This window comes from Felis catus, chromosome B1 (assembly GCF_018350175.1).
Source record: "Felis catus isolate Fca126 chromosome B1, F.catus_Fca126_mat1.0, whole genome shotgun sequence".
NCBI lineage: Eukaryota > Metazoa > Chordata > Mammalia > Carnivora > Felidae > Felis > Felis catus.
In genome coordinates this window covers 170217256-170232798 of record NC_058371.1, presented here as the reverse complement: position 1 = coordinate 170232798, position 15543 = coordinate 170217256, and the positions used below count along the sequence as shown (strand labels likewise).

The 15543-nt window shown below is 43.4% G+C and overlaps 1 protein-coding gene across 14 annotated transcripts in view; it reads left to right on the top strand.

Annotated features, from left to right (window-relative positions):
- Positions 1-15543, top strand: part of LIMCH1 (LIM and calponin homology domains 1) — a 331860-nt gene that overhangs the window by 308790 nt on the left and 7527 nt on the right. For 7 of the 14 annotated variants that reach the window (XM_023253162.2, XM_023253165.2, XM_023253167.2 and 4 more), the window contains 8 exons: positions 2696-2788; positions 3655-3759; positions 5128-5258; positions 7030-7151; positions 7422-7545; positions 9882-9959; positions 11804-11912; positions 14360-14462. In XM_023253162.2, coding sequence (XP_023108930.2) covers positions 2696-2788; positions 3655-3759; positions 5128-5258; positions 7030-7151; positions 7422-7545; positions 9882-9959; positions 11804-11912; positions 14360-14462 — 865 coding nt within the window. The remainder of the gene's footprint in view (positions 1-2695; positions 2789-3654; positions 3760-5127; positions 5259-7029; positions 7152-7421; positions 7546-9881; positions 9960-11803; positions 11913-14359; positions 14463-15543) is intronic. The other 7 variants (XM_023253168.2, XM_023253171.2, XM_023253170.2 and 4 more) reach the window with 1 other exon arrangement.

The following is a 15543-nucleotide window of genomic DNA, read 5'->3' as shown; positions in this document are numbered from 1 at the left end:
TAAAATGTGGCCTGGGTCTTGTTCCTTAAGTGGAAATGTTTGCTCCGTGTTTGAGTTAAGGCTGCTCATTTTTAATCCTAGAAAACTTTGGGGAGTAAATTGATCATGGTGCGGCTTGTTCCAAGCCAGTTTTGTAGAGTAATGAGGATTCCAAAAGTAACCTACTAATCTTAGAAACTAACCTGAGTACTTGCATGTGCCAAGAACTGGCATATTTGTTGGTGCTTGATACATCTAATTTAATCCTCATAAAACTCTTCAAAGTATGCCTTATAGTCCAACTATGCAACTGAAGAAACTAAGTTTCAAAGAAGTTAAGGTCAGACAGCTAACAGTTGTTGAGCCTGGTTTCAAATACAAGTCTGTATGAGTTTAAAACTCATGTTCTTTCTGCTGTATTCCAACTAGTGCTGATTTTACCAAAAGAGCATAAAGAAAAAGAATGTTAAACCTCATGAATTTTGATGACTTTAGGCTGGTGTGTTTTACTTCTTTTTCCTGATCTTTTTGCTTTGACTGCCACTCTTGGCTTAATTCCCAGGGGCTAGGAGCAGGGGTCAGTTTAGATAGTTAGTTAATTATAGTATAGCTTTAGGTCTGCCAGTTAAGTTTAACACTTTTCAAAATTGCACAGGGTTAAATCTTTAACCCAACGTGCACAGGGATAAATACCCACATATTAGTGAGAACCCAGATTGAGCAAAGTCCCAGAACTGTGGGGACTTTCAGGTCCACTGGGAGACCCCAGACCAGCCATGGGCATCTACTGTTCCCTTGGAACTCAGATGCCCATTGCCCAGCTAAGTGGTGAACAGCTAAGAGTCAGAAATCCCACAAAGAAGACAAGCAAGCGTGCTTCCCAGGGTGGCACTCTGTCACTTACAGTCTCCATGGAGGCCACCGTTACAGATGCAGACATACGTGTTATTCTTATCCCACCAAATTGTTACGCAGCGTGGCACTGCAGGGTTGTGAGCTTTGGGGCAAGGTGCCTATGCGAGCCTGCCGGTGTGGGCACGTGTGTGTTCACGCATGTGTCCACACATGTGTGCATGTGCTGGTGTGTGTACACGTGTGTGTTGGTATGTGCTGGTGTGTGTGTGTGTGTGTGTGTGTGTGGCATAGATGTATGGCATCTTTCACTCCCTCACTCAGTTCATCCTCCTGGTGAGGGGAGGATGTGATGTGAGCTCCTAGAACCAATAAGCCTAAGCTTTGCTTGTTTTTCAGTTTCTGTTAAGTGTTAGAGTCTGTTGCCTCTCTCTGAAAGGCCCCTAAAGTCCCTCTCAGAAACTTTGTAAGATTAGGTTTTGATAACAACATTTTTACCTAGAGTTAAAAGCTGGCCATGGGTTGGCCAACAATGGCTTTTCCAGAACATTAATAAGAACATCAAGGCTCCAGGCAATCCCAGTAGAGCCCTTTTGCTCCTAAGATAATGACATCACAGGTGATACCTGGAGGAAATCTCAGTGCCTTCTCCAGCAAGATAGAAGCAGACTTGTTTTAGCCTCAGAGAGAAGATTGACAGTAATTAGACTAAAATATTCGACTGTGTGTGGTACACTTCAGTGATGCCTTTGTCTCTGCCATGTCACAGGCACCATTCCCAAGACATCTGGGGTGTCAGCTCCCATTTTAGGCACTAATTTTAATCTCCATTTATTCATTTCTTCTAGTCAGCTGTCCAAGGGACTCCAGGCACATTTTTGAAGCCATCCTTATTCAGAGTGTTTTTTTTCCCCCAGAAGTGGTGACTGGTGTTGTATTGTTTCCGAAAACAGTAATGGCAGTTCTGATGCTGGAGCCTTCTAATGGGCTGTTTACAAGCTACTCTTAATTCAGAAGTTACTTAAACCTGGGAAGATTCCATTCCGGGAGAATGGCTACAAGCAAAGAGTAACTCAGCTACTCAGCTAATTATCATCTTGTCCACTTTGGACCTTTCTGCATTGTGTGTCTTGAAACCCACAAGGTTTTGTTGTTGTTGTTTGGTTGGTTTCTGGTTTGTCTTTTTTTTTTTTTTATTTTTTTTAACGTTTATTTATTTTTGACACAGAGAGAGACAGAGCATGAACGGGGGAGGGTCAGAGAGAGAGGGAGACACAGAATCGGAAGCAGGCTCCAGGCTCTGAGCGGTCAGCACGGAGCCCGACACGGGGCTCGAACTCACGGACCGCGAGATCATGACCCGAGCCGAAGTCGGCCGCTTAACCGACTGAGCCACCCAGGCGCCCCTCTGGTTTGTCTTTTATCAGACCCTCTCAGTGGCAACATATTTCTATTAGTGAAATGGCAACACTCCTCTCTGAAGGGCTCAGTAGAAACAAACCATCAGTTTAGTCTACCTCCCAGGACAAAAACCAAGTGAAGGAAGATCTTACAGTCTGGTAGTCCTTCTATCGTTTCTCTTTCCATAAGCAAATGTCCACTCATATATCTGAAAACAATTCTCTAACACACCAACAGCAGAAAACTGTTGTTCTCTGGTAGGATTTTTAGGCTCCTAACATGTTGGGAGTAGCACAAAATAGCATTCCCCTTTTGCTGTGTGAATGGATTAGACTCAGAATGTCGTAGCAAGATAGTCTCGTGATAAATTGTTCATGGTGGTTTAGAGGTGGGAGAGAAATGTCCCAGTGATGTACGTGTGCCACGGTCAGTTCAAGAACTATCTGTGGGAATTCTGTAACAGGAGAGATACCAGAAGGAACAGAACAAGCTGAAAGAAGAGTGGGAAAAGGCTCAGAAGGAGGTGGAAGAGGAGGAACGCAGATACTACGAGGAGGTAGGAAATTCCCAAGAAGGAATTTGACTTGTAGTTTTGATTCCTCAGATTCTATCAATGCATTTTTTTTGTCCGTGGTACCTGTACGCATGCGGCTGTGTCTGATTCTCCTTACCCACAGCCGACCCCTGTCTACTTCTCCAAAGAGTCATCTCCTATAGACTCTGAAAGACCACAATTCCCCCCAAATATAGTTTGTGGTAAAGGCATGTTGAGTCACGGTCAGGGGTGACAATATAATTTTATCTTTTCTCTATGCAGAGAGTCAGATTCTTGACTTACCTTAGAGAGATGACATGAAAGTATTTATTTGTGGGTTGCTTTGAGGAAAGCATGTTTGGGAGTAGTCAGTTCATTTGGGGAGGATGATTTTGGTAGTGAGGCTAAGTGGATCCTTCCCACTGCATTCACTGTATGGCACTAGAGAGATTCGGAGGGAGGAGAATTTGGTTTTGTCTCATTTCTTTAGATGAACAAACCAGACCACATTAGAGAATTAGAAGGGAGCTACATTTAACGTATATTATCTAAAATTTGTTTATGATTAATTTTCTGAATTTATCTTTAATAATTTTTCTGCATAATCTGATCCCTAAAATCATTTCCAATTAGGCTTCTTGAATCAGACTAAGCAATTCACAAAGACTTTGTTTTTCTAAACCAAATGCTAATTTCTAAATCGTTGCCCATAGAAAATGTTATCTGATTTACATGCTTTTGGGAAATAATCCCTTTTGTTTTTAGTGCCCTGCTTCTTTGCACATAATTCCAATATTCTTTTCCTAAAGTTCCTTAATGAAATTTTTCTCATGACAAATATGATTTTATATTTTCTCCCTTTCATTAATTCCTATTCTTCCTTTTAGGAGCGCAAAATAATTGAAGACACTGTGGTTCCATTTACCGTTTCTTCAAGTTCTGCAGACCAGCTGTCTACATCTTCCTCTGTGACTGAGGGCAGTGGGGCAGTGGTGAGATCATAGATTAAAAGCAATTTTTGAGGGATGCCTGGGTGGCTCAGGTGGTGGAGTGTCCGACTCTTAACTTTGGCTCAGTGATGATCTCACAGTCATGGGTGTGAATCAGGCTCTGCACTGAGCATGGAGCCTTCTTCAGATGCTCGTGCTCTCTCTCTCTCTCTCTCTCTCTCTCTCTCTCTCTCTCTCTCTCCCTCCCCTGCATTCTCTCTGTCTCTCTAATTAAAAATATAAAAATTAAAAATAAAATCGGGGTGCCTGGGTGGCTCAGCCAGTTAAGCGTCCAACTTCAGCTCAGGTCATGATCTCGCGGTTTGTGGGTTCGAGCCTCACTTCGGGCTCTGTGCTGACAGCTCGGAGCCTGGAGCCTGCTTCAGATTCTGTGTCTCCCTCTCTCTCTGCCCCTCCCCTGCTCATGCTCTGTCTCTCTCTCTGTCTCCCTCTGTCTCTCTCTCTCTCTCAAAAATAAATACTTTAAAAAAAATTTTTTAATAAAAAATAAAAATAAAATAAAATCAATTTGTGAAATGAATAAACCTAAATAGAAGTACTAAACAATAAGGCCAAGTTTCTTACTCGTTTAAATCCAAGACTGGCTATTTCCCTGGAATCATGTCAGCTACTATGTGGCCATGGTCAAACTCCAGAGACACTTCCTAGGGAGCAGTAAAATCATTCATTACTGGGGCCATGTCTTCTCCCACAGGCTGGCAACCAAAGTCTCTCTGCACTGGCTGGCAAGGTCCTGATTAGTGGAGCCCTGTGCTGGAATGTCCTTCTTACTCCCCATCATTCACTTCTTCAGTAGACATGTATTCCTCTCTGCCACACCGTACGTTCCTTTGCACCGCATGGTAGCAACAGGATACCAACAATATGCTCTCCCACCAGCTTCCATGAAAGTTGCTTCCAACTCACTCTTCAGATTCCACATGAAATTTATATGTGTCTTCAGGGGCTGGAGACAGCCTAGAAAGGCCGGTCTACCTCCATATCCTCCCAGTAAGATGGTGGAGATATGGAACTGAAGTCATACCAAGACTTGAATAGTCCGTAATCTGTGTAAAAAAAGAAAACATAATAACTCATGGGCACTAGAAAGCCAAGACTCCTCTGACTGTATTTTGAAAGATGGGTTTTCTAACCAGTTCTCTTTCATGATAACTATCGAGAGAGATCCAGATTACACACTTATTTCAAATCACTGGAAATCAGTTACCAATCAGTTAAATTAGACAATTGTTTTTTTTAATTGTAGGCAATGTGATTGAAAAAATGCTTCAAATATCCCATGGCCAGAGATGAGTGTTGCCCAGTGTGTTTAAAAACTATATTCAATATTATCCTTGTTTTCTCCATTAGAATAAAATGGACTTGGAAAACTGCCGAGAGGAGGAACAACAGATAAGACAGAAGAAACCAGTCCAAGGGGACAAAAATGATTTATTATTGCTCAAGACCAAGGAAGGTCATTCACTGGAGGAAAAGGGCAGGTATGAACTGTACCAGGCTATCCATCTAAATGTGCAAAGCCAGGCTCTGCCCATTCGCTCCCAGAAAGGGTACCCATTTCTAATGCAAATCATATTCAGCTTTGAAATTATCATTCCAGTAATACATTACATATTGCTTAAACACATTCTAATAGCTCTGAAGTCAGTCTGAGGAAGGGGAGATAGTGTAGATCGTCAAAGGAACATGCTGTCACTTCAAAGCTCCAAATCTAAATATCGTTCACCTGAAATGGTTAATGTGTCTGGAGAGAGGGAGGTTGAAATGAGGCCCTAGAGTCTTACCCACTGTGGTTTTACTGGACTTTGCCACTATCCTCTGAGGTGCAAGAAGCTACATTTATTCTGGGTGACAATATGAAGGATAACTAACACATTGGTTGTGGCTAATCACCCCACCTTGTGGGTTCCACTGTGTCCCATGGGAGATCAGAAAAGGACACGAAGAAACCCGTGGAGCATTCAGAGCTGGCTCAAACTGGAACAGAATCCAGTTGTAGCTATCGGCTGTAGTGAGTTTATTCCTAGAAGGAAGGAGCCCACAGAATCCCAGGAAGCTGGCAGTACCCTGCCACCAGCAAGTTTTTGTGAGACAGATGTTTGCTTCTGGGACTCTGAGATACCAGGAAGATATTAGCAAACATGCCAGCATGTGTGTGCATGCACAGGTACAAGCGTGCATATATACAGCATGTGTATCCACACACAGCATCCGCAGAGGGACCCAAAGGCATGAAAGGCTAAGCGTCAAAGATGGTCTAATTTGGAAGTGTGGCTGGGAGCTGAGCTCTTCTGGTGGGATTTGCTCTGAGAATTCTCCCATGTCCATCAGCTGGAAGACCGGTTGAATTGTGGACATAGGAGCTTCAGGCCCAGGTCCAGAGTCTGCAGAGTCTCTGGAATATCACGCCTGTTTCCAGTTAACGCTTTTCAAAGGAACTTCCAAGTTTCGTGCAACGAAAGCCACTACTCGGGAATATCTGAATGAAACCGCCAAGCGTTATACATGGATTCTCCAGACACTCCCTGTTATACATTATACATGGTTCTCCAGACACTCCCTGTCATCTCCTGAAACTTGTTTTTCCCAGAAACTTTCTTAAACCTCCTCCATCTCTCCTTCCTTTGCATACAGAATCTACTGCGAGGCCAGTGATTAGTATGGGCTGCCCAAATCCTATGCGGCCCAAGTGATTTCTACAATAAGTCCTCTCTCATGAAAATCTGGGAGATTCCAGTTAGCCCTGGCATCCCTTGATATTATTGGAGAAGAGCTTTATGGACAGGGAGGTGGGGAAGACATCAGAAATAATGGTTTCCAAGCTTATGAAACTGTGGGTCATGAAAATATGCAGCATTGTCCAGTGTTTTAAGTCTACTTTACATCTGGTTTAAAATGAAAAGAATAGGGGCACCTGGGTGGCTCAGTCAGTAAGTGTCCAACTTCAGCTCAGGTCACGATCTCGCAGTTTGTGAGTTCGAGCCCTGTGTCAGGCTCTGTGCTGACAGCTCAGAGCCTGGAGCCTGCTTCAGATGCTGTGTCTCCCTCTCTGTCTGCTCCTCCCCCACTCACACTCTGTCTCTCTCTCAAAAATAAGTAAACATTAAAAAAATGAAAAGAATAAATAAACATTTAGTTAGTCCCATTTCTGTTTTCATATTACAACTGGTACTTCCATGCCCTAAGGGATAGGATACGTTTACTTCAGTTGCTTTCATTTCTGTTCTGAAATGTACTGGTTTGTCTTAACAGCCTAACTCAAGGGGCCATGGCTCATTCTAAGAGTCCTGTATCAAAAGGAATCCATCAGGACCGTCAGCTGGATACAGAAACTGGAGCCCTACACTGTGGGATGAACCCACAGCTAGCTCAGGGTAAGAATGGGGGTTTAAACCCAATGATTAAATTATTGTAAGCCCCGTAACGTGGTTCAGACAGGTGTGACCTCTGCTGACTACAAGCTTCTCTCATAGCTTATGTTAAACAGCACAGTGAATAGATTCCCACCAGGGTGGGCCCAGAGTCTAGATGAACTCCCCGTAAGACCACAGCAGCCATTAGCACATTAAAGAAAGGTGACATACAAAGCACGAGGGTGACCTTATTGAACACTAACTAAGTTTATGTTCTTTACTTGGCCTCAGATCCATCTCAGAGTCAGCAGGTATCAAACCCACCAATGCACATTTTAGAAGATGTGAAGCCAAAAACCCTCCCTTTGGATAAAAGCATTAACCATCAGATCGAGTCTCCGAGTGAAAGGCGGAAGTGAGTAGCCAAATAAGACGCATGTGGAATTCCTTTTGTTTGTTCTTCTTTAACTAACAACGGGAAAAGTAGGATGAGATGGCAAGATGTCAGCAGCATTTTTGTGCTTCTTTCCATTGACTCTGAGTGACCAGATAACAAGTATTTATGGATGTTTGAGACAGTCTTCTTGGCAAGTAAATATTCACTCTGATTTTTATCAATCTGTCAGAGCAAAGTAATGTTTTTAACCCACAAATCTAAACACTGGGAAGAGTTTACAGGCCTGTTGTATTACGAATTTATTTAAGTGAGTGAAATTGTCTCATAGACTATCAACAAATGTTCTTTCAAGGAAAAATAAAACTTTTTCTCTCATTTACATGCTGTCCCATTAAGTAACTACCCCAGGTTATATTCTAAGTTTGCAAAAACTGTATTATTTTACAATAAGAATAGTTTCTATCATTTTTGAAGCATGTCAATGTATGAAAGTGTGCTGAAGCGTTTACATATCTCCCCTCTTTTTTATATGCATTTATTCACTGAACTCTTCCAATAACTTTACTGGGTTATGGTTTCCATTTTACAGACGAGAATCTTGAGGCTCATCCAAAGTATTTGACTGGTTAAGTGGTAAAGGAAGTCAAAATAAAGCCATAGTTCCACTATAAGATCATATTTGGACCAGAGGTTCTTGTAATCAGTTCTTAAAAACTAGATTCTACCTAGAACCAGAACACCTGGATTCAAACTTGAACTCTGCCACTTGCCTGCAGAGGACTTTGAGCAAGTTACTTCATCTTTCCCTGCCTCAGTTTCTTCATATGTAAAATCAAGATAATATTAGTACTTGCCTCAGGGGGTTTCATGCCTGGAAGATAGCAAATGTAGAGCTATGCAGTGCGGGTGGTGGTGGTGACTCGTTTGTAAGTTCACCTTTTTACCTTATTTTTCATGTTACACTTTTTTTCTCAATGACACATTTTCCCTTTTCTCTTACATCTAACCAGTTTTGTTTCCATATGTTCCAGCGACACGCAAAATCAATAGAAGGTCACATCACAGAGAAGTAATCATTATTGTTGCTGATTCCTGTGTGATTTTCAACCTTTTTTTAATTTTTTTAGCGTTTTTATTTATTATTGAGAGACAGAGAGACACAGAGCATGAGCAGGGAAGGAGTAGAGAGGGGAGGAGACATAGAATCCAAAGCAGTCTCCAGGCTCTGAGCTGTCAGCACAGAGCCCAACATGGGGCTCGAACCCACGAACTGTGAGATCATGACCTGAGCCGAAGTCAATCGCTTAACCAACTGAGCCACCCAGGCGCCCCGATTTTCAACCTTTTTTAAAGACAATGTACTTATACTTTAGGGTATTACATGCAAATCTGATACTCTGGAGAAGACACACTCTCCCTGAGGAGGGAGGTTTGAGTGGGCAGCGCTTCAGGGAGTTTTTCTGCAAACGGTTTGAAGACAGATGGACTCGTCTCGTTCACTTGTTCACTTCTGTGCTGGCGTTTCTCTTTTCTTCCTTCTTTTCTGTGTTCTGTCCCTTTCTTTACAAATGAAATTAACTTTTTAAAAAAATTTTTAGTGTTTATTTTGGAGAGAGAGAGACAGAGAGATACAGTGTGAGTGGGGAGAGGGGCAAAGAGAGAGGGAGACAGAATCTGAAGCAGGTTCCAGGCTCTGAGCTGTCAGCACAGAGCCTGACACAGGGCTCAAACTCACAGACCATGAGATCATGACCCGAGCAGAAGTGGGACACTTAACTGACTGAGCCACCCAGGTGCCCTTAACTTTTTAAAAACTATTTATTTATGTTTGAGAGAGAGTGTGTGTGGGAGTGGCAGAGAGAAAAGAGAGGGAGACACAAAATCCCAAGCAGGCTCCATGCTGTCAGCACAGACCCCAACGCTGGGCTCGAACTCACAAACTGCAAGATCCTGACCTGAATTACCACTAGGACACTCTGTTGTCTTTTATTTGGTTGTCAAGGGAGTTTTGTTTTGTTTTGTTTTAATCTAAAATGTTTTTTCTTGGGGCGCCTGGGTGGCGCAGTCGGTTAAGCGTCCGACTTCAGCCAGGTCACGATCTCGCGGTCCGTGAGTTCGAGCCCCGCGTCAGGCTCTGGGCTGATGGCTCAGAACCTGGAGGCTGTTTCCGATTCTGTGTCTCCCTCTCTCTCTGCCCCTCCCCCATTCATGCTCTGTCTCTCTCTGTCCCAAAAAATAAATAAACGTTGGAAAAAAAAATTTTTTTAAATAAATAAATAAATAAAATGTTTTTTTCTCGTGGGATGGGCTTCTCTTTATTTCTCATAATTTTTGGCTCCTTTACCATGTTACAGGAAAAGCCCTCGAGAGAATTTCCAGGCTGGGCACTTGTCCCCCTGTTCTCCCACCCCTCCTGGCCAATCACCAAACAGGTACAAGAGGTTGGAAAGCCTTTCTGAGGCTGCTTGGTTTTGCCTAGAGCCTGCTGAGCATGATTTCAACCAAATAAGTGCTTGCCAGATGATTTTAAGAGAGTTGTCCGTCTACCTCTCTTGCTACACACACACACACACACACACGGACAAGAGGAAAGGATACAGTCGCCATCCGCCTGCAGATTTTCTCAGCCCACGATAGAAAAGGCCAAGTGTATGATGTTGGCACAGATTTGGCCATAGGGCTTTAATTACATTGTGCAGACCTGCAATCTAATAATAAAATCCACTAGACAATTGCTGGGCTCCTCAGCCGGCGCCTCTCCCTCCGAGTTGGCCTGGTCCTTCTAGGCAAGGTCTGCTGATGGCTCTTACAGTGAACCGGGCGGGGGCTAGCTGCGAAACTTCATCCTTCTCTTTACCCCACTCAAGCTCTGTCATGATTGCTTCTGGACATTAATTGGGCCCCATGATATTCTTAAAAGCTGCCTGAGTTCCCATTCACGGGAGAGACGAATCGCTGAGTACTCAGATGTTTTCTTTGATTTGGAGATTTCATTTAACTACCGGATAAGAGGGAAATCCTAATAAATAGAGTTTGCTTGGAGCAACTCTTCCTCTTTTCTTTTGTCTTCCTTTCCGTTTCTTCAGTTCCTCTGTACCCTGTTGGCTTTGGAATGAAATGTCAGATTTTTAAATGTCTTGGGTAATTCCAAGAGCTTTCCAGACAGTAGGCATCGTTGCAATCTGATCTGAGTCGTGGGAAAGCTGCCTTAGAAGACAGCCCTCTAGTGCTGTCTGCAGGGTCCCATTCTAGTCCGGTGGTGGGCCCTGTGCTAGAGGCTGCAGGGGTAGCAGAGATGGGGGAGACTCAGCCCAGGCCCTCCGGCTGCTTACAGTGCACAGAGACAGCCAGTGCCCAGCTCATGGAGGCACAGAGTGTTTGCACTGGAAGAGGTGGTGGGTACATAAATCCAGTCCTCTCGCTTTAAAAATGAAAGGGAAACCCAAAGTGAGTTCTTTACACCAGATCATAGAACTTGGTGACAGAGCATAGCGTAGGTCTCATGTCTGCCTGGTACCTATTGGGACGTATCACAGTTGCTTCTTTTTAAACAGCCACAACAGTTTTTTTTCTTTTTCTTTTTTAATTTTTCAATGTTTATTTTTGAGAGAGACAGAGTGCAAACAGGCGAAGGGGAGAGAGAGAGGGAGGGAGACACAGAATCCAAAGCAGGCTCCAGGCTCTGAGCTGTGAGCACCGTCCCCGATGTGGGGCTCAAACCCACAAACTATGAGATCCTGACCTGAGCTGATGCCTCACCAACTGAGCCCCCCAGGAGCCCCCCAATCTTTTTTTCTTAATAAATTAAAAGAAATGCCCTAGTGGGCCAATGAGCCAATTATAGAACATTTTAAAGCAACACTGAAACCTTAGTGGAGCTAAATTTGATGATCTTTTCGGACTTAAGAAAACCTATGATAAATAACATTGAATCATTTCAAGGCATTTAATCATTGTGGTTGAATAGACACAACATAGACTTCTTAAAACAAATAACTGAAACACACGCACACACACACACACACACACACACACACACACACCCCAAATTCCATACCATCACGGAAGCCTATTGTATTTAGCAGTTGTTTGCGACTCATCTCTAATGCTTAATTCCTGCTCATTATCAGTTCAGTAATCGCCATTTCATTAATGACATAAACATTTTTAAAATCCGTGGTTTGTTTTTTTTTTTTTTACGTGAGGCTACATGTTTGTGTGTTTGACCAACTATTCTAAATGAACATTTTATTATTACGTATATTTTGAAACCTAGGTCTATCAGCGGGAAGAAGCTGTGCTCGTCCTGTGGGCTCCCTTTGGGTAAAGGAGCTGCAATGATCATTGAGACCCTCCAGCTCTATTTCCACATCCAGTGCTTTCGGGTATGTAAGCACCACTCTCCTCCCCAAGTGCAGCTCCGTGATGTCTTCTGGCATCGTTCTGGGCTGAGAAAGGACCTCCTGGAAACCCTGACAGCCTTTGCTTGGAAGGCCAGCCCCTCTAGGTTGTACAGAAGTGCTGTTCTTGGAGCCCATCCTTCAGGATGAAACCGTCCTCCAGCACATCCCTCTGGGATATCGGGCAAGAAGAGGCAAAACCAATTTGCGCAGTGTCTTTCCAAGACTGTTTTCGTTGCTAAAGAGCATATACTCCAGCAGGAAGCAGAGAAAGCCACCCTGGCAGGACAGTGATACCTCTGAATCTGTGAAGGTCATGTGGATTTATTTGCAATATAACATCTTCGCTGCTTCTGACACTCAAGTGACTTAACCTCAAAGGGTTTTTGCCTTGACTTCATGAAAGATGTTCTGTCAATTAAATGGTTAATAGCTAGTTGCAGAATTGTAGGTCTCTGAACGAATATGCCTGTGATGACAGATTGAATATTGCCCCCTCTGAGAAGCCGCCCTGCCCACCAGACTAAGTCAGCTGCCTGTGTTACAGGTCCTTAGAGAGCCTTTCATGGTCCTTGTCTCTCACCTTTTTAAATGTGTCATTATCATCTCCTCAAATAAACTGTCAGCTCCATAAGGGACCATGTCTGTCCAGCTCACCACGATTTCCTCTGAACCTGGCAGAGATGGTGTCAGTAGATAGTTTTCAATGAATGAGTTGATAAATACATTGAAAATGAGGAAGCCTACGTTCCAATCCCAGATCCCCCGCTAAAAGGAGGTGCGCTAACCACTTCTAGCTCATTTATTACAAAACTTACAAGTTGTTCTGTTTCAGCATTTCCTTTTTGTTTTTCACTCATGGACACAGTTCAAGTTAATATCTAATTTTGAAGCTAAACCCCCAAACTCTAAACAAGAGTCATTTCTTCCTCTTCATTAATCTAACACGCTTTCTTTTCCCCTCTTGAATTTTGTTCTGTTTCTTTGTTGATAGCTTTTTCAGCCATGAAGTAAACTTGCATGGGTTTAAAATAACTCCCACTTGGGGTGCCTGGGTGGCGCAGTCGGTTAAGCGTCCGACTTCAGCCAGGTCACGATCTCGCGGTCCGTGAGTTTGAGGCCCGCGTCGGGCTCTGGGCTGATGGCTCAGAGCCTGGAGCCTGTTTCTGATTCTGTGTTTCCCTCTCTGTCTGCCCCTCCCCCGTTCATGCTCTGTCTCTCTCTGTCCCAAAAATAAATAAACGTTGAAAAAAAAATAAAATAACTCCCACTTTACCTATTAGCTCAGAGAAAGTGAGTGAATTACTGATGTTATTTAATAATCTAGCAGTAATTACTGGAAAGTAAGACTTATCATAGGCAAAACACTACATGGGTGCTTAATTAGACTCAATTTATCAATATTCTCATTGTAAAACAAAGCTAGACAATGTATATCCTAAATTGTCTCAGAGTGTTTTGAGGCTCAAAGAATATACTTTTTAAAATTTCATGACAATGCCAAGGTAACATGTTCCAACACCAGTTTGTTCTCAGAGACCTTCTCTGAACTTGAAATAATCCAGATGGCAGAGAGTCTTTGCAGTTTCTCAACGGATTGGAGACTTGCCTTCTTAGCTGTCAAGGCCTTCATTCTCTCTAATTATTCACTTCCTGGAGCTGGTCTGACATTTAAGGCACATCACCTCTTAGATGTATCCCCCAACCCCTGCGAAGTCGGAGCCTCTCACGTCATTTGGATGAAGCCTTCCTCTGCCCCTGGTGACCTCGGAGCATGAGTCTGAGGCTGGCCCTCTACTTGGGAGCTGGGTCTTAACGCCCCCCCCCCGCCCCACACACACACCCCTGCAAGAGGCTGGCCTTTGAACCAGGCCCCATTGCCACTTTCTCTGCTCCAACCAGTGCGGTTTAGCCCCCAGTCTCCTCCTGCACTCGGGCTGACTTTGCTAAGAGGTGTTCTATTCCCAGCGGGTTTGTTACTCTGGGTGTTACTGCTTTTAGTGTGGAAATGTAAAGTGGAATCGCTGTTTCCTAGTAATCCTGATCCGGTAGAACAGGCCAACAATTCTGGAAAGCATTTAAAGATTATTCACAGACAAGTGTCAACTGATAATCCATTGGTCGTGGATTCATCTGTTTGAAGTGTCTGTTCTGTCTTGATTTGGGACCAACCTGACATCACCTACCAGCTTTCCAGCCCTGAACAAGTCAGGGAGCCTCTGAACCAGTGTCCTTCTCTGTAAAATACAAGGAGTTAGGATAAATTGCTAGAAGCGTGTTGTGGCTGTAAGTCAGCTCGTGGTGCAGCATCTAACACAACACATGTGGAGGTTGTACACGTGATTGTTGTGTATTTGTGGGAACCACAGCTAAGCATTATAAAGAAATGACTTCTCGTACACCTTATAAGTTCTGTTCTTTCTGCCCTACAGTGTGGAATTTGTAAAGGACAGCTTGGAGATGCAGTAAGCGGGACGGATGTTAGGATTCGAAATGGTCTTCTAAATTGTAATGATTGCTACATGCGATCCAGAAGTAAGTACTGGGGTGTGGGGAAGGATGCTTCAAAATGAGTGAGTGCGATCACATGCCTCTTACAGAACCACATGCCTCTTACAGAAGCCAGAATTCAACCTCCTCATTGATTGACATACCTACTCTGAGGGTAAGATTTATTAGCATCTAGGTGAAAGAAAAAATAATGAAATAATCTCTGTTTACCATTTGTTTCCTACTGGAAGTGACATTTACTGTGTGGGCCATATTCTTTTTATCCAGAAAAAATGTTCTTATCCATTAGTACACCAGCAGGTAAAAACTGTAGACTAAGTTTGAGACCTTGCTTGAGCTCACCATAGAGATTTGGGTGAGATAGAAGAAAGATAACAAGGTCTGTGAAACACTCCTCATTTGTAGAGGCATATCTTTAGAAGACCAGCACCATTTGGGATGGTTTAAATGTGAACAGTGGCTCTCCAGTGTTCATCAGATCAAGCACCAACTCCGCAATGTCTGCATTCCCTGCGCTCAGGAGTTTCATGACATGATCTGGTTTTGTTCCCAACTGAATTAAAAGCTCCTTTAGAGACAAAATGATGGGTTCTACTTCTCTGTGAATCCCCACCCCACCTTCCTCCAAAACACCTGAGGACACAAACAGAGCTTGACAAATCCGTGCTGCCCTGAAGCTCCTTTGAGCAGCCTGCCCTCTGGTCATGTCTGGGTCTAAAACCATAGAAGGTTCTTGTTGGTTTTGAGGGCACCAGGGGGTGCTGTTGCCCAGCTGCTGTTCAGAAAATGCTGCAAGTAGCCAGTGGCTGGCCTCTGAATCCTCTCTCCATCATAAGTCCTTCTGCCCACGGTCCTTCTGGTGGGCAACCTAGATAGCAGGAGACGTCTAGCAAATTCAGTCAGAAATTCTACCTTTAAGAAAAAAATGGGAGTGAAGAGATGGAGTTTGAAATGCAAGAATCTTTTATCATTTTTCAAAGTAAGTGAAGGGACATTTTTGGTCTTTTTTAACAGGTCTCTAAATCTGCAAGCCCAAAGATTTTAAGAGTACTATTGAAATTAAGTTGTTTTATTGCTATAGGTTTACTAAATTCAGAGAGGCATA